The sequence below is a fragment of the Cryptomeria japonica genome, chromosome 1 (genome assembly GCF_030272615.1).
Source record: "Cryptomeria japonica chromosome 1, Sugi_1.0, whole genome shotgun sequence".
Lineage (NCBI taxonomy): Eukaryota > Viridiplantae > Streptophyta > Pinopsida > Cupressales > Cupressaceae > Cryptomeria > Cryptomeria japonica.
The window spans coordinates 34,234,531-34,253,393 of NC_081405.1; the positions used below are offsets into that span (position 1 = coordinate 34,234,531).

The 18,863-nt window shown below is 36.4% G+C and overlaps 1 protein-coding gene across 3 annotated transcripts in view; it reads left to right on the forward strand.

Moving 5' to 3' along the window:
* Positions 1 to 3,600: 3,600 nt before the first annotated feature.
* The window catches only part of LOC131048648 (malate dehydrogenase [NADP], chloroplastic), a 113,364-nt gene continuing 98,101 nt past the window's right edge, over positions 3,601 to 18,863 (forward strand). The window contains exons 1-2 of one of the 3 annotated variants that reach the window (XM_057982686.2): positions 3,601 to 3,918; positions 4,116 to 4,218. In XM_057982686.2, coding sequence (XP_057838669.1) covers positions 3,758 to 3,918; positions 4,116 to 4,218 — 264 coding nt within the window. In that variant the 5' untranslated portion in view covers positions 3,601 to 3,757. The remainder of the gene's footprint in view (positions 3,919 to 4,115; positions 4,219 to 18,863) is intronic. The other 2 variants (XM_057982685.2, XM_057982684.2) reach the window with 2 other exon arrangements.

Genomic DNA, 18,863 nt, shown 5'->3' on the forward strand with positions numbered 1-18,863 from the left:
ACACAAAAACTTGGAAGAAAATAAAATTTCATGTTTGGAGTGTTAGGTGCCCTGCACCAGGTTTGACCTAGGGGAACTCATTCATCTATTGAGTTGGCAAGATCCTCAGTGCTCTCCCTATATAATGCCTTGACTTCCTAGATTTTCCAAAGGTGAATATGAGTAAAATTCCTAAGTGTATTCTTTTATCAAATCATTCCTACATATCCCAAAATAGTTTTGTGTGCCATATTAGCTTGATGAATGCCACGACTGATCATGTAGGTGCAACATTGATCCACAATATTTTCTATGCCAATTTAGATTCTATTTATTCTCTAACAATTACAAAACATTCTAAAATGATGTCAAAATTATTTATTTATCATTGATTATATAACTATATACACTTATCCACTTATTAATATCCATTCTTTTATTTTAATTTTTCATTCCAACCTTAAATATTTAAATTAATTAATTATTGTCACATTGTAAATTATATACCCTTCACAATTTCATACTAGGTTTAACAAATGTCTTGGTAGTTATCGTCGTATGTAAAATTCATCATGTAATCAAATTAAAAACAAGGGAAATCACAAATCCCTATTCAATTAAAAAATTTAAAAACAAACTCAATGAAAATAGATGCATATAGAATAATTCTAAACAATGTAGAACTCCCTATTGTGCATCATGGCTTCCATTGTTCTTCTCTTCTTTGTGGTATGGTGACTCTTAGATATCGCGCTGACAACTTGCAAGTGACACAAAGATTCGAAGTTCGTGATTATTGAGAATGGAGATTGAATGCTCAATTTATAGATAATTGGAGAGGATTGAATGAAAGGTGGAACAAATTGATCAAGAGGTGGAACTCAGGTGAGCTCACATGCTGATTGATAGTTGAATTGCCGATTTGGAGGTGGAACAAAATTGATTGAATAGATTAAATGAGTTAACTGATTGAGAAAAAAATTGATTGAAATATGAAAAAGGGTGATTGGAGGAGAATTAAGAGGAGGAAATAGTTAACTGATTGAGAGCTGATTGAGAGATTTATTTAGAAAAAGCTAACTAGAAGATAAAAATAGAGATTGGAAAGATAATGATTTAATTAATTAATTAATTGAATTAATTAATTTAGCATGTGCTTGCACTTTGACTTTAATTTTCAATTTAATCTTTGCATGAGAATTTAATTCAAATATTGAATTTATTTTAAATTCAATTTATTATTTGAATATATTTAGAACTTGACTTTGGAATTCAATTTGATTTTTGAAATCATGCACATTTATTTGAAATTGGAAGAATATGAATTTGAATTTGAATATGAAATTAAATGAAATTAGAATTTGGGGATTTGGAATTTGAATTAGAAGAATTAATTAACTAATTAAATAATTTAAAGAAACTATTTAATTATTTAGAAATGGACTTTAATTAAATAATAAAGATTATTTAAATTAAAGGATTAAAATCACAATTAATTAAATAATAACTATTTAATTAATATTTAGAAAAAGGTTTTATGATTAAATGATTAGAGATAGAAATTGAAAATGAATTTATTTAAATAATAAAAATTATTTAATTTGAAGGATGAATAATCACAATTAATTAAATAATAAATATATGTAATTAACATTAGAAAATGGTTTAAATGATGATAGAATTGAAAATAGAATAATTAGGAAGATGATGAAGAAATATGAAATTAGGAGAATAAGATTAATTAACTTAATTAAAGAATTAAAGAATTATTTAACTAATTAGAGGAATAATTATTACATGATCAATGAGACATTTTTAGGTGTCTACAGTTATGACCGAACCTATTTGGATGTGCCTGTCCCATGACCAAAATTGTAATGTGGGTCACTTGAACTAGTGCTTATACCTTTGAGCAGCCTCATTGGGCTAGACACTAGTTGCCTAGTGCTAGTGTTCTCTCGATTTGACTCCAAATTCAATTTTTTTAAAGTTAGTGCCATGCCCTTAATAATCATATCCCATTGTTGGCCTCTCTCGAAAAGTTGCAAATTAAAAAGGTGCAAGTCACATATAAATGTGTCTCCCTTTTCAATTTGAAAGTCTAACTCTCTAATGCTAGCATTTGAATCAAAACAATTCTTATGAGCAATGTTATGTAGGCAATTCAAGTCATTTATTATAGGATTGCAGACACATCAAATCACAAATTTGAAGATCAACATCTAGTACATCAATCATCAACCATTGTTGTGGATATCATGTTGCATTAAGGATTTGTAAGTCTTCATTACCTCACATGAGATCTAAGCTAGGGTTTTGTGCATGAGGTAATCATTGTGATTTTGTTTCATCGTTTTGCCTTTGTTCCTAAGAGAGCACATGATGATTTATTATTTATCATTGCTATTGTGGAGGTGGGAACACCAACATGGCGTTTGACTTAGGCAAGCCCCTATACAACACAACCATTTTCCTCCTCTTTTTGTGTGTATAGGTTTGAATCCAAGGGTTGACAATGATCAAAAGATACAAGTAAACAATGACAAACAATTCCATACTTTGAGCAACAAAAAAATCCTCAAACACTAGAGCTAGGTGCTAGTGGCCTCCTAGTTTTGCCCCAAATTTTGAGGATTGCTTTCAAAGGACCTCCTAATCCTATTTCTAACAATGGTTTCTACATTAGAGTACTCTAGGATCCCAATTCCTAGCACCCTTGTCCTACCTAGATAGTTCCTGATTTATGTCACAAGTGCATCTTTGTGTCTCATTTGCAGATCTATACTTTTGTTTTGCATTTTTGTTTCTAGTTTCATGCATTCTATTAATCTAGTTCACATATGCCTTCTTTTGCCTACTTTGTTACACCTTCAAACAATCCTCAATCACAATGAACACTCAACTAGACAAATTAGGTGCGAATCTAGGTCTGTTTGATTCTCCCTTGTAGATTGAAGTCAAACCCATTCACACCTATTCTAAATGAAATGTATGTGAAAAAAAAGGTGTCTAAATTGATGCACATGTTAACCTAAGATCACATTTTCTACATTTCAATTATATTTATTAAATTAATTTAAATCATTTTATATGAAGATACATTTTTTTTCTACAAATATATATCATTTTATTTTTAATCTTATAATTATATTATAACCCATCTATACCTAATATTAAATTACGAAATGTTTGAAGTACATCAACTTAAAAAACAATAACCGTTAGCCAACTATTTTAACAACCTTAAACATCATTGTTAAACTTTACAAAATTTGCAACAATAAAATGCTAACAACAAAGAAGGGACAACGTAGGCCATATTCTTCAGGGTCACACAATCAATCCAATAGCATGTTTAGGTTTTGTTATATTCCGCGAGTTAGCTTAGTTTTGTCGGGATGATCTTTAATTCCCTGGAGTTTTATGCCAACAAGTACAGATCTATCTGTTTTGCAACACAGTGTAGTGTGGTGTGGCAGCTAGTGCATTATTGGGTTTAAAGGTAAAGTGTTGCAATCAATCTCGTCAACTCTTTGGAGGTTAAGAATGTTCGGTTAACAAGATGATGACACGTTGGACACTTCAACAACACAAGATTTCCTTTGGATAACATTCAGTCATGAATTCCACATAAGCAAGTGTATCATCCCACCCAGTCAAAAATTCAAAATGGATGGACAACCACACAACTCCAGCAAGGCTCTGTATTTAATCACAAAGCATATTTAATACACCATTTTAAAAAAAATTTGAAGCTGCCAAATTGATCAGAGCAAAAATGGCTGCAGCAGACATTTCTTTATCTCGACCTCTTCTTCAGAGAAAGGAGATTTCCTCGTCTTCTTTCCTGCCTCAAAAATCAGTCAAATTTAACTTCAAAAGATCAAATGCGAAGAAAGATTTTCGCCTTCCTAAAATTTCGTGTTCAGTCTCTCCCAGGTAAACTGTATGCCAGCAATTTATATATTAGAAGTGGAAAATTATGAGTGATTTCATATAGTACGATTATTTAAACAGAACTGTGTGTTCAGTCGCTCTGAGGAAAATTCTATGGCGGGAACTTATGGTTTAAAAGTGAGTTTATTTGTAAATCTCGTGTATTTTGAGTTATTTAAATAGAATCATGTGTAATCCAGTCAAACTGAGACGCCAACTGCTGCGCCTGATATCACCCTTACTCCGGAAGGAAACAAGAAAGAGTGCTTTGGCGTATTCTGTCTCACCTATGACTTAAAAGAGGTAGTTTTTGTTAATTCTTATCTTCATTTTTGAGCTTGAAAATCTTGTTATTACTATGCAGTTGTGATTTAAAGATTGTATTGCAAAAATGATAATTATTCGCAGTCATTCTACGATAATTACAAATGTATATTCTGTGTTAGTTTCAGTCATTATTCGATGGCAAACTAATGATTTTCTAAATATGTTTTTTGGTTGAGAAGCCATTTATTGTAGGATTAATGGTAGATTTGGTCCAATCGAACCCTGTTCTTTGGTCAGGACGTCCATCTCCCAAAGCCTATAAGTTACAGAGGCCTTATCTGAACCATCTCTAACTGTAGCCACATTACGAAAAGTAAACTGGACTTAACAGTTTCCTTATGTCTTGCTCTTCTGTGGAATTAAGAGAAACGCTTGACAATTAGTGTGTCTTTTTAAAGCCGAGTAAATTTCAGCGAATTAGACTTCTATAATTCCCCTTCCCTACTGTGACCATAATAGCTCGATCTATAGAGAAGCCAAGCTCAAGATGTGGTTTTAAAAGAGTTCTTTTGTTTTGCTTGTTCAACTTTCTTTTTATTAAATAGAGGAGTTGCAGCCTTGGTTGACTGGCCTTTTGATAACAGATAGATAGTGGAAACTGTTGGAGGACGAACCCTCTAGGTCTTGAATCCAGGCCTTTGCACACATTTTCCTTTGTGTGGCTTAAATGTTTAAAAGAGAGATCGTTTTAAGCTTAATAAACAGAGCTATCAGCACTTGTGGTTGTTCAACTGTGTTGTGTAGAATACCATAGGGATTAAGTGGTTTTCGATTCCTAATTGAGTGTTTCTTTGACTACCCTTGATGTTGTAGACATTAAGTTTCCAGTCTATAATTGTTATGGTGTATAGAGCTTCCGGATTTAACTGTGTGTGCCCTTTTCTTATCAATGTTTCATCTGACTCCAAGCCCTTGGTTTTGTTTGTTTGGTAATTTGAGTAAACTTGACATTTTGGCTGTATCTGTCACCTAGAAGTCAATTTCCCCTTGCTGATCCATCCTTTAGGTTATTAACTATTTCCTGTACTTACCCTCATGTCAAGTGTGATATTTGGGACCTTGGATGTTACTTGCGATCTTCAAGATCAGCTCTTCAAAATCTCAATTACCACTTATGCTCTTGCATAGGAAAAAGCAGTGACCCTGATGTTTCTTATTCTCTTCCATAGTCCATTGGTACCCTACGCAAATACAGTTGGCATTGCTTAGGCACCTTCTAGGAGGCGTAGAAATTTTTCCTAACTTCATATACGAAATCTCTTTATGCAGAAACATGGCGTTTCATTATGTCTTAGCTGTAGCATATTGGCCAAAGGCTTTTCTTGGCACCTCTTAAGTCAAAGTATTTGTCTTGTTATCATTGGTGACTTGGATCTTCTAGTTTTCAGGTACGTATAGATCTAGCTAGTTCTCTCCTTGTTTTTAGCAACTCAAATCCGAATTGAACCATTGACTAGCTTTCTTTGTTCATTGCATGAGACATTTTGGCCTTTGAAGATGATATTAATGATATGCATGATGACCCAATTGAGGTTGAGGTATGTGGGCCTACACTTTGTGGTAGCTTGGTGGACAAAGAGGAATGTGCGTACACAATTATGCAGCCAAATGAATCAATTCCAGAAATTGATTATGTTGAGTGTGTACAGGCATATGATATAAGAAACGAACAAGAAACTAGTCTCTTGTTTGATGTGTTGCCCTTCTTTGTTTCCTTGGATGATGATGAGGCTATTGATGCTGACTTTTTTGCACTTGTCTGTTTGCATGAGGTTAATATGGACGTGCTTGCTCTTAATGAATAAATTGATAATATATATATATGATATTACAAACATTAATTTTCATTTTTTAAGGCCTTGCTCTCAATGATTGTGAAAATAGTGATCACGTGGAGGCATACAAGAGTTTTTTTTTTTTGGTGCAATATTTGTATCTCCTCTATGTTGATTGTGCTTCAAGTGGGCCACAAGGGCATGTTGTTAGAATAAATGAGGAAGAAGAGGCAAAATATTGCTTTTCCGATTTCAATAGCAAACATAGGACAAGTTGCCGAGGTGAGCTTGAAAGAGAGATACAAATTGAAGAACTTGGTTCTTTATTGTAGGTGTCTTGTGGTGTTGACTTTTGTCTTGATGGTTTGGGCTGTGGTTTGAATCATGCATATGATACAGACAATGAAAATTGTATCAAAACATGCGACAATGATGCATGTTGGATACCTAATGACTTGAAGCTTGATGGACATATTAATGACTATGAAGTGTTTCACTTTGGTATAGGGTGTGTCCAACTCTTCAGGGTGCTTGTGTCTCACTAGAGGTCGAGTCCTTTGGGTGGAATATGGATCTGAATGAGTAGTGAGGCATATGTATGCCCGAGGATCAGTATGTTGCAGCTTAACGTGCAAGTATGTCTGCTTTAGATACTTTTCAATTTGACATGTAGAAATAATTTGTTCTTTGTGTAAGGTAGAAGGATAGTCGGAAAGTCAGATATGCTTTTCTTTGTCATGTGAATTGGAGGTGTTTCCATTTTGCCTTAATTCTTTTGAGGGGGTTGGTAGGTATAACAATATTGTAGCCATGAGAACTATGGATTATATTCAACCAACTGTAGGTTGAGTATTGTAACGATTCACTTGAATAGTTGGATCTTTTTTGTTTGTGCCTTTGTGGATCTTTTCTCTTTGTGTTGCAAGGATTCAATGACCAAACAAAATGCTATAAATATGAGTTCATTTGATACAACAACAGCCAGCCATTTCTCCACATATTGTAATATTCCCCTTAAGTTTTTTTCAATTATTTCAGTTTACAATCAACACAAACACCCGTTAGGGTTAGAAAATGAAATCCCAATACTGCTGAAAGTAACCCTTCCACTTTCTGATCACCGAGAGTCCAATATGGGAGGGTGAGAGCATACAGTGTTGAGGGGATCGTTATATGCCAATAACTGAAAATGATTACAATACTCGGGCGGCAGGCCAGCCCCTTCCGCTTATACAACGGGATATTGAGAACAATGCAATCACTTGGTGGTAAACCAACCAAGCACAAGCCAAAGAATTGAAGAATGCAATCACTCAACCGCTTGTGCAGCGGGAGGACTAGAAATGGAAATTAATATCAACTTCACCGCTTATTCAGCGGGAGGACAACATTACAATCAACTCAACCGCTTATGCAGCGGGAGGACAGTATTACAATTTCAAGATAGGCGGCTAAGCCAGCCTCTTCCACTTACGCAGTGGGGACAAATAAGAAATATGAGAGGATAGCTGTTAGTACTACTAACCAGCTTTACAATTCATTACAAAGATTTCAGAATTTAAGAAATATTGCTAATCTTAGGTAGGCGGCTAAGCCAGCCTCTTCCACTTATGCAGTGGGACAACAGAAAGCCAAAATGTTGTTGTTAGTACTACTAACCAACATTACAATGAATATAGAATTTGACAACCAAGTGCTGATTAAGAATTGTCAGCTACAACAAGACCTCAAAACATCCTCTAACAACCCAATCAACTCACACTCTGAAAAACACACCCAAAATCCAACTTTCGAAAATCTTATATATAAGACAGTAGGCTGGAAATGCATAACCAGCAACACCAATCCACACCAAAATTCTCCTAACTCACTCAAATCACCCCACAACACACCCAAACTGACAATATACATTAAGCGACCAAATACAAACTAAAAGACAACATCAACATGACCTCAAACCAACAACACACTTCCCAATGCACACCCCAAAGAAGTACGTCTAAGAAGAAAGGTACAATTTGCATTATAAAATTGAAGACTCAAAACTAGGGGCTGAAAACTTACAAATCTCATCGCCAAAAGCATAGAAACATTTAGAGCCAATACCTAGAAACAACAGGAGCCCACACAGAGACTTAGGAGTGAAAATATGCTTCAGCCATGATGCCCTCCAGCAACCAGGAAACATACAAAACTCACACAAAACAGAAAACCAACTGATGCAAACCATTCTCAATATGCTCTATCTATTGCTCTGAGTGAGAAATAGTCTCTCCACAGCTAGGTGCTATATCTCAAGCACGAAACTGACATAGGCTAGGAAGCTCGCAACTTTGAAGCACAAATCTGGCACCATTCCGGTAGCACTTCATTATACAAATTTTCATGGATACCAAAATGAGAGCCATGATGCCCTCCAGCAACCAGGAAACATACAAAACTCACACAAAACAGAAAACCAACTGATGCAAACCATTCTCAATATGCTCTATCTATTGCTCTGAGTGAGAAATAGTCTCTCCACAGCTAGGTGCTATATCTCAAGCATGAAACTGACATAGGCTAGGAAGCTCGCAACTTTGAAGCACAAATCTGGCACCATTCCAGTAGCACTTCGTTATACAAATTTTCATGGATACCAAAATGAGAGCCCAAGGCTTGTATTTATAACTTTTTGCCAGCCAAATTCAAATTCGAATGCTCTCCGAATGCGCCCAAACCAAATGCCATTCCATTTCATCCACATTTGGCATTGCATTTCATTTCATTTCCTTGCACAAGTTCGCCCATCTCTCTTTCACCCAAAATCGCCCTTTTTGATAAATATAAGACTCATAAAATAATATTGATCAAATTATACTTTGGCATCTCAATATGTAGGTGTAATATTTCGCCAAATAGACTTAGGATAAAAATAACATTTCCCTTCTCTAAGTCGTCCAAGATCATAGAAGAGTCACCTTATTAAAATTGCCAATAATGTGTAAAGTGAGCGCTCAACAATGACTTATAAATAATAATATAACTTAGGCAATCTTACTTAGAAAATCCTCCAACTTGCCTTAAGTTATAATTTAATTAAAAATACCATGGCGACCCCTTGAAGTCACAACACAAATTATGCCTAGGCCATGGGGAACAATAAAGTATTAAAAAATACTTTTGCTTCCAAAAATTGAATACTGCCAAAATGAGCTGAGGCCAAGGCATTGAATTGCATTGCAAAAAATAGTCATCTGAGTTCGAACACAGGATCCTACCAAAAATAACACTGCTAAAAATAGTACTTACTATAAATAGCATACTGCTAAAAATAGTAAGTGTGTCAAAAGTCATTTTCATCACATTTTGAGCAGTAGTCATGACTTACTAAAAATAGTAAGTCTGGAAATCATCTCCAAGAATTTGCATGTCAAACCACGCTGGAGCTCTCAAAAAACCCATAAAGAATCTAGAGACCAAACTGTAGAACTGCTGCAAACACCTCTCCGAAAACCTTCCTGAAGACATAAACCCTAATTTAGTCTCTAGTTAGCCTACAGGTTTCCAAAATAGGCTAAGACTCCATCCATCAGTCTAGAACTGAGAAGGGGACATTACATATACATGCGACTACAACCATTGAGTGAAGTCTAGGATTTCAACTCTTACAAGTCCAGTCACCTATGGAGCAACATAGTAGTTTGTGAATCTTAGAGAGGTAGCTATTTGTAGTTGATTCTTGCAACTGAATGTCTCCTTGGCCATTTGTATATTTTAAGGGAAACTTGTGACAAATTGTGCTAGCATTGAAGCCTAGGGTTTTCTCTTGCTACATTTGCTAGTATGAATTTAATAAGAATTTGATAAGTGTTGTAGAACTTTAATTTATTGCAGGTTTGTTTGTAATGTTCTCTTCCTTATCATAGATGAATTTTTGATGTTTGGAGAGGGGTTATTAAGCATATTTAGTTGTTTGATGTCATATCTCAGCTATTATTTCAATGAGTTGTTCTTCTTGGTTGATTGTGACTAATAGTTTAGGAATAAGAAAGTTTGTATGCATTTCATGATTCAGTGGTTTATCTAGGGAAACATTTTAAGTGATCCTTAAGAGTTTTATCCTAGAGATCATTTCCTACATACCTACATCTTGTAGTTATGCAATTATGTCTTTATTAGCTTAATAGAGGTTATATGTGCAATAGGTTAATCCTCGGTCTACTGACAAATTTTGGACAGGCAGACAATTGAAACTTGTACCGTGTTTACAATTTATGTATTTTCAATTGTGCTCAATCTTGCTAAGGATGCCTCTAGAAATACCCTCTTTGCTCTAGCTGAGCCGAAAGTGAAAGAGAGAATATCCACTCTCAATAATTAGCCTTTCATCACTCACTCTTTGTTGATGAGTTGATTTATCCACTCTTCAAGAATGACATTTCCCTAGCTGTTAATTGGATTGATCCTTCTAGATGTGTGCATAGTGATTTTGGGATCCAACATTGACACTATATTTTGGTGATTGCTATGCATGATTGTAAATTAATTAATATTCTTTTTCCTATAGGCACTAATTATTTGTTGGATGTGTCCTAAGTTGAAAAATGATTCTGAGGATATGTATGATATGCCTTTTGCTAGTGCTGTTAGTAGTCAAATGTATGCAATAGTTTGTATTCGATTGGATATTGCCCAAGTAGTGAGTGTTGTTAGCAAGTTTATATTTAACCTTGTTAGAGAGCATAGGACTTGTGTTAAAACAGTGTTTAGATATGTGTGAAGAAATTTTGACTAATACTATCATGGTTCTAATGATGTCGACAAGGTGCTGGACATATAGGGATTTGTTGATGCATATTGAGTGGGTAACTTAGATAGTTGGAGCTCCACTAGTGGTTGTGTTTTGTTTATTTGGTAGTGCTATTAGTTGGATGTTTAAGAGACAACTCATGATTTTTTTTGTCACTACCGAAATAGATTATATTGCAGCTACACATGCTTGTAAATAGGACATTTACTTACAAAGATTGTGTTCAAGAGCTGGTTTTAATTTATAGGGTTGTTCAAATTAGATGTAAAATTTAGTGTGCTATTTGTTTGGCCAAGGGCCATGTACCATGCTTATACAATACTATTGATGTGTAGTATCATTTTATTTGCAAGATGGTGGAAAGTGATAAGGTCATGGTTTAGAAGTTTGACTTGAAAGATATGTGTATATTCACTATGAAACCCCTTTTTTTTTATAAAGTTATGATTTTTTAGTCATTTGTAGATAAAGCAAGGCTGTGCTGCTGTAATATTGTTTGATTGAAAGAAAAAGTTGGATATTAATTAACAGTTGTTAATGGATTAATATAAACTTGTGCTCTTTTTGGTGGTTGAATTTTTTTTCTCGAAAGGGTTTCTCCACACTAATTGTGGTGTTATGTATTTATTATATGTTTCTTTATTTAAACTTCCTCACATTAATTTCATGGTTAATCATATGATACTTTAATTAGTATTTCAGGTTTTCATATTTAGTGAACATGTTTTTACTGTAGTACACCTTAACCACATAAAGAGGCATCTCAATAATCTGCAAATATATTGGATATACTTACAAAATATTTTGACAAATGAACTAGGAGACTGACACCGATGGAAAGTGCCATCTAGACCTAGAAATTGACATTAAATATGATGGGCCTCAACATTAAATATGATGAATTGATTTTGGACCTGATAAATGCAACAAAAGCTCTACTTTCTCAACAATATCATAACTTGGGGCATTTCACCACTATCCTTATATATTTCACACCTTGTAGCTATTGCAGATTCCAAATGTAAATACATGGAAATACTACCATGAGTACCTGTTGATGTGTTTTTCATGCACATGCGAACACAGAATAAAATACCTAAAGATACCTTATCCTCTCTTGAGCAAAGTTTCTCGACTGCTGAAGATCTCGCTGAAGGATCAGTCGAGGCAACTCCAAGGTTCTTGTATGTAGGTTCTCTACTTGTGGATAAGCTCTTTGTGGTATGATGTGATTTTGCTGGAATCACAAGGGGACTTACACTTGATGACTAAACGTCTGATTTGCTTTGAATATTGCTGGAACACAGGAATTCACTAGCCTAGATTTCGAAAAAAAAGAAAAAAGGAAGAGGGCGAGGAAAGGATCTAATTCTGACAGTAAGAATGTAAGAGCAATGAATGACCTTTGATGAAATTCTAACTAAGTCTTGTTTTGACATCCCAGGACCATCTCCACAAGGTTAATGCGATCTTCGGAGGAAAGCTTTATGATGTTCAGATCATCACTACAGGCATAGACACCATCAGGCTGATGCATGTCAATAAAGAAGCAACAATTGAAGTTAAGCTCAAGCTGGATGATTCCAGTTGACTACACAAGGCAAGTCTGCAATCAACAAACTGCTAGTAGTATGGATATACAAATTTCACCATCAATCAAACACATTTCTTCCACTCATCTAATAACATGAAATCAAATCTGAGAAGTATAGAGACCATGCAAATTGTTGAATCGACCCATAGATTTCACCATTTCTTCAATGAAGTTTTACAAGCCTTTTACAACAACATCTTGGCAACAATCTTTGCCTTCTCTTTATATTCTACTCTAATTGCTATACTATTAACTGACTTATTCACTATTTCTAACTATTCACCTTCTAACTCCTGACTAACTATTATCTATTAACCTTTACAAATGAGGAACTAGGGCTTATATAGTGCCCTCAATACAATTCAATGGCTCAGATCAACTTGAGATCAATGGCTGAGATTTTACAATGAAAACCCTAATTAGGTTTGTTACAACAACTCAATTCTGGCCAATGAAATAATTGCATTATTTGGACACACGTCTTCTCTGGAATATTCGACCAATGGATAACCGAGGTAGGTACATCGAAGTTTGTGCCATCTTTGATGAGTCAGGTACATTGAATTTGGACACGCTGAGGTGGACCAATCCGACTGGAGGAGTGATGACTGGGATGCCACCTTGTCTGACACTTGCAACTTGGTAGATATTCAATTTGATGATGCTGAGAAGCTAACTTTAATTAACTCTTTTGAAACTATCTGCCTCTTCAACGAACCCTTGCTTTAACCTCCTTTGTCTTCAATGTGCAGGATGGATGGCGTACCTTTCCTTGGAACGCTGGACTGGAAGATGTCGTCCTTGATGATGCTAGATTGGAGAAGGTCGTCCCTGATGATGCTAGACTGGAGAAGGTCGTCCCTGATGATGTTGGACTGGAGAAGGTCGTCCTTGTTGATGCTGGACTGGAGAAGGTTGTCCTTGTCTTGGCCTGGTCTTCTTTCAACTGCAAAAACAAATCAAAAGATGATTAAGGACATAATAAATTCATTTCAACATAGTATTTCACACCTTAAATCATCAACAAAAGATATTAAAATGAAGTTAGTTCAAGACTCTTTCTAGGGACAGGCCCTATAAGAATTTCGCCCTGGACCCTTTGGAAGGGTCAGGAGGGAATTTTGCATTCCTGGCTCATTTAGACCTCCTTTCAACATTACCTCACAATTAGCTCCTCGCCTGGCCCCAACAAGGTGAAAAAATAGTAGTTTCAAAGGATTTCGCCCTGGACCCTCTGGAAGGGTCAGGAGCGAATTTTGCATTTTTGGACAAATTCCATCATGTCTCTACTCCAAAATGCCTTCCAAGGCAAGCATACGCTATCCTTCTCCTCACCAAAGGCTAGGAATCTACAACCTGACCTTCCTCATGGGCAAACTAGGTGATTTTAGGAATTTTGCTCTGGACCCTTTGGAAGGGTCAGGAGCGAAATCCACTCTTTAGCTCAAAATCCTTACCTCTTGGACTCAAAACCTATTGAAACACATGCCTATGGCCATCTTTAGGTCCAATTTTCCTTGATCATCGTCTTGGCTTAGCTCAATCTTGAAGGAAAAAGGACATTTTGTGAATTTCGCTCTGGACCCTTTGGAAGGGTCAGGAGCGAAATTCAAGTTTTAAGCTTGATCCTTCATCTTCTTCACTCCAATCTATCTTGCAAGGCTAAATAACATCCTTCCATCCTCAACCACGCCCTAAGAATCAAAGTCTTGGCCACATACAAAGGAAAAATCGTTGATTTGAAGAATTTCGCTCTAGACCCTTTGGAAGGGTCAAGAGCGAAATTCATTCCTAGCTTGTCTTCCCTCACTCAATTCCTTTCTTTTCACTTTGTCTCCCCTTGACACCCTCAATTGGATCTATCTCTCAACTTGACAACATTTGCTTGATCCTCGGAAGGCCTAAAAGGAAAAATTCGCTCAAAATCATGGCCAGGGACAGGACCTCTCTAGGATTTCGCTCTGGACCCTTTGGAAGGGTCAGGAGCGAAATCCTTGTCTTAGCTCAAAATATACATTTTTGGTGGCCAAAATCCATTCAAGGGCAATCTTAAAGGCTTATCTTACCTAGGTCTAGGCTTAGCTTGGCACAAATTTTGGAGAAAATGATGGGTTTTAGGATTTTCGCTCTGGACCCTTTGGAAGGGTCAGGAGTGAAAATCTTGTTTTAGGCTCACTCCTCCATCATTTCAACTTGAATTCACCTCCAAGACTAAGGACACATTGCCTCACTCCTATCTAGGCCATAAAAATCAAAATTTTAACTTGTCTTGCAAAGAAAGTAGGTGATCCTAGGATTTTCGCTCTGGACCCTTTGGAAGGGTCAGGAGCGAAATCCTTGGTTTGGGCTAATTTCCATCATTTTTCAACACCAATTAACTTCAAAAGGCAAGAACATGTCTCCTCGCACCCATCCAAGCCATGAAAACCTAATGTTTGACTAGACTTGCAAGGAAAATGGGTGATTTTAAGATTTTCGCTCTGGACCCTCTGGAAGGGTCAGGAGCGAATTTCTTCCTCTAGCCCAAAATCATCATTTTCGGAGACAAAAATCCTTTCAAGGGCAATCTCAAGGGCTTCTATCATCTTTGTCTAGGCCTGGCTTGGCACAAATGTGAGAGGAATAGGTGGATTTTAGAATTTCGCTCTGGACCCTCTGGAAGAGTCAGGAGCAAATTTCTTAATTTAGGCTTATTCTTCCATCATTTCAAGTTGAATTCACCTCAAAAGGCTAGAAAACACTTCCCCTCTCACATCCAACCCAAGTTTGACCTGATTTTGCAAGGGAAAAAGGGTGATCCTAAGAATTTCGCTCTGGACCCTTTGGAAGGGTTAGGAGCGAAATTCCTGATTTGGCTCAAAATTTGCATTCTTGGTGACCAGAATCCATTCTAAGGAAATCCAAATGACTTCTCTCATGCTTGTCCAGGTTTGACTTTGCTCAAATTTTGGAAGAAAAGATGGTTTTTAGGATTTTCGCTCTGGACCCTTTAGAAGGGTTAGGAGCGAAATTCACTTTTTGGCTCAATTCCTTCACATTTGATAATCATTGATAAGTCAAAGTCATTTCTAAGGACCTCTCCCATCAAAACTCACCTCAGTCAGCACTAGGCTTGGCACAAAATTGGGAAAAAAGGTGGTTTTGAGAAAATTCGCTCTAGACCCTTTGGAAGGGTCAGGAGCGAATTTCTTGTGTTGAGCTCATTTCTTCATATTTGATGACTCTTGAAAATTCAAGGACATGCCTAAGGACACCTCTAATCTTGACCCACACTAGACTTGGCATAAATTTGAGGGAAAAGATAGGTTTTGCACAATTTCACCTTGGACCCTCTGGAAGGGTTAGGAGCTAAATTCACTTTTTAGACCAAAATCATCATTCTTTCAAACCCAATCTTCATTGCAAGGTAAAATCTCATCTCTCTTCGCCCTAGGAACAAGGTTTTAAACTCAAGCAAGGTTAAAAATATAGGCTTGTAAGGAATTTCGCTCTGGACCCTTTGGAAGGGTCAGGAGCGAAATTTCCTTCCTTGGCTAAAACACTCATTCCTCAACTCTTTCAAATGTCCTTAAGGATTTCAATATGCCCATTCTCCCTTTCAACATGCCTTGGACATCAAAATTTGGCCAAATAAGGAAAGAAATGAGGTCTAGGAGGATTTTCGCTCTGGACCCTTTGGAAGGGTTAGGAGCAAAAATCTCATTCTTGGCTTGATCCTTCATCTTTTCCACTCCAATCTTCTCTGGAAGGGAACAAAACATCATTCTTCACCCAAGAGACAAGGTTTGTGGTCTAAGCAAGGTCAAAAAATAGGCTTGCAAGGAATTTCGCTTTGGACCCTTTGGAAGGGTCAGGAGCGAAATTCACCTTCTTGGCTAGAATCCTTCATTTTTTCAAAGCTTTCAAACATTTCCAAAGTCCAAACATGTCCACTCTTCCCTTCAAAATGCCCTGTAAATCAAAATTTGGTCAAATAAGGCAAGAAATGAGTTTTAGGTTGATTTTCGCTCTGGACCCTTTGGAAGGGTCAGGAGCGAAAATCACACTTTGGGCTTGATTGTTCATTTTTCAAACTTCAATTTTCTCCTGGAGGCAAATATAGATCGTTTTCCATCTAAGGAGCAAGGTTTCAAGCTAAAACAAGGGAGCAAATGAAGTTTATAGGAAATTTCGCTCTGGACCCTTTGGAAGGGTTAGTAGCGAAATTCTTTTTTAGGCTAAAACCTTGATCTTCCAAAGCATCCCACTCCCTCTCAAGGCAAAAACATACCCATTCATCCTCCATCAAGCCAACGCCTAGCCAAAATAAGGAAGAAAACAAGAGTTATAAGGATTTTCGCTCTGGACCCTTTGGAAGGGTCAGGAGTGAAAATCATGTTTTGACCTTGATTCTTGATTTTTCAAACTCTAATCTTCCTTGGGAGGCAAACATAGATCCTTATTCATGCATCTCCACCTTGGTCTTGACTCTTGCTAAAAGAAAAATGAGTGTTTTCAAGAATTTCGCTCTGGACCCTTTGGAAGGGTCAGGAGCGAAATTTGACATTTTGGTCTCTCCGTCAGGATCATTTTATTTAAGTATAAGTGACATTTCCTTATATCTTTCTTCTTTCTTATACTTTAAGTTATATTCCATATATACTGTCAGGATGTTTGAGAGTGGTTTCGGACCTCCAGGAGTTATATTGCAAAATCTAGTTTTTGGAGGATTCTTCAGTTTTCCAGACTTAGTCAAATTTTAGGATCAGGACATTCCAGACTTAGCCAAATTTCAGGATCAGACATTCCAGACTTAGCCAAATTTCAGGGCATTTGAAGATCAGGATGACATTCCAGACTTCATCACTCACCAACTTGACCTAGCTCGAAGCTTCAAGAATGATACTCACTCACCAAGCAAGACACAATTAGCAACAAGATCAAAACTAGGCCCTAAGGAAGACTTTCAAAGAAACCCTAATCCTGGGGCCCCAAAGACCCAACCTAGCTCAAGCAGAGCCTGCTATCCAGGTGATCCTCTTGGTGACACTCGAAAAGCAAAGGTTAACAGACAAAACTCTAAAACCTAGAAAGCAAAACCCCACAAAGCGAAAAAAGTAGGGGGTCCCCATTTGCAATGGGGCGATGTGTGAATACGTCACAACAGTACCCTACTAGTTTGAGGAAAAAATGCAATACTAACTGACTCTATTGCAAAAGTCACTAACATTAAACATGTTAGCCAAGAAACTAATTCTACCTCGGATCTCTGATTGATCTAGAATTCAGCATGCCACTGATGTTCGAAAAGATACTAATGCTTAATTTTGAGAAAATATTAGGCCTAAGTTACATATTTCATTTGCTATCTAATGAATTTAATTAAGATTGTAGACTAATTTATGTTAGAGAAAATGTGCATGATCTCGCTTTACATTTGCACACTTGCTTAGAGTAGCTTTCATATTTACTTGCATTGAAAGGCTCTCTTATTTATTTACATTCCTACATATCGTTGCAGATGTCATTTATCTCAGTTTTGCATACTTCCATATGCATAGCGCACTTAATGGAATCTTAGTCACTTTCTAGTGATATCACAGCCACTTTGTAATTTGCATTTATAGTTGTGTTTCATCTCTTGCATTTCTAATTCTCATAGCCTTATCCTCTTGGCTCCACCTTAAGTCTAGTATCCTTGTCCCAGCCTATTACTTCCTACCATCTAGCTAGCTATCTGCTCTAAGCCTCTTGGCTTTACTCAAGTTTTTTATTCAATTATTTCCCAATTTTACTAAGTACAATTAACTGCTTTCTCTCATCCATAGCTAAGTCTATTCTTGTCTGATTTGACAATCAAGAGTGACATTTTGAACCCCAAATTAAGCTGTACTCTTCAAGCAGCAGCTCATTGCAATCTTTCTTCATGCTTTTGGTCCATAATTTTCCCCTCTCTAGACTCAACTTCAGGTCAATCTGTCATTATATCCTACCTCTATAAATTTTTGATTGGGGTATTGCATTCATCACCATTCTTCCCCTATTATAAAATTTCCTAGTTTTTGGCACACCAAGGTTAGATTCAAGTTGTCACTCTCTGATAAGTTATAGATCCAGAATTATCCAAGTGCCCTTGCCTCATATCTAGAATAAAATCTCTTGCGTTATCTCTTTCTAAAACTATTTTTACCTTTTCAAATCTGTATGGAGGGTGCCATATTATAGCAAAAACCAGGGAAATAAAAATCAAAAGTGAGAAAATGAAAGTTTTGGAAGACAAATTGTACACTCAAAATGCATGACTAATCTTTCATTGGCATGCACCCTACTATCTGATTGAAATCTAAAATCCATAGCATGGCCTCATAAGAGCTGGATCCTTTTGAAGTGCTCTATGCCAATAGAAGAGGTTAGGATTCCACACATATATCTTACATGTTGCTTGCCTGTTGATGCAAGTAACGAATCCTCATAGTGGTTG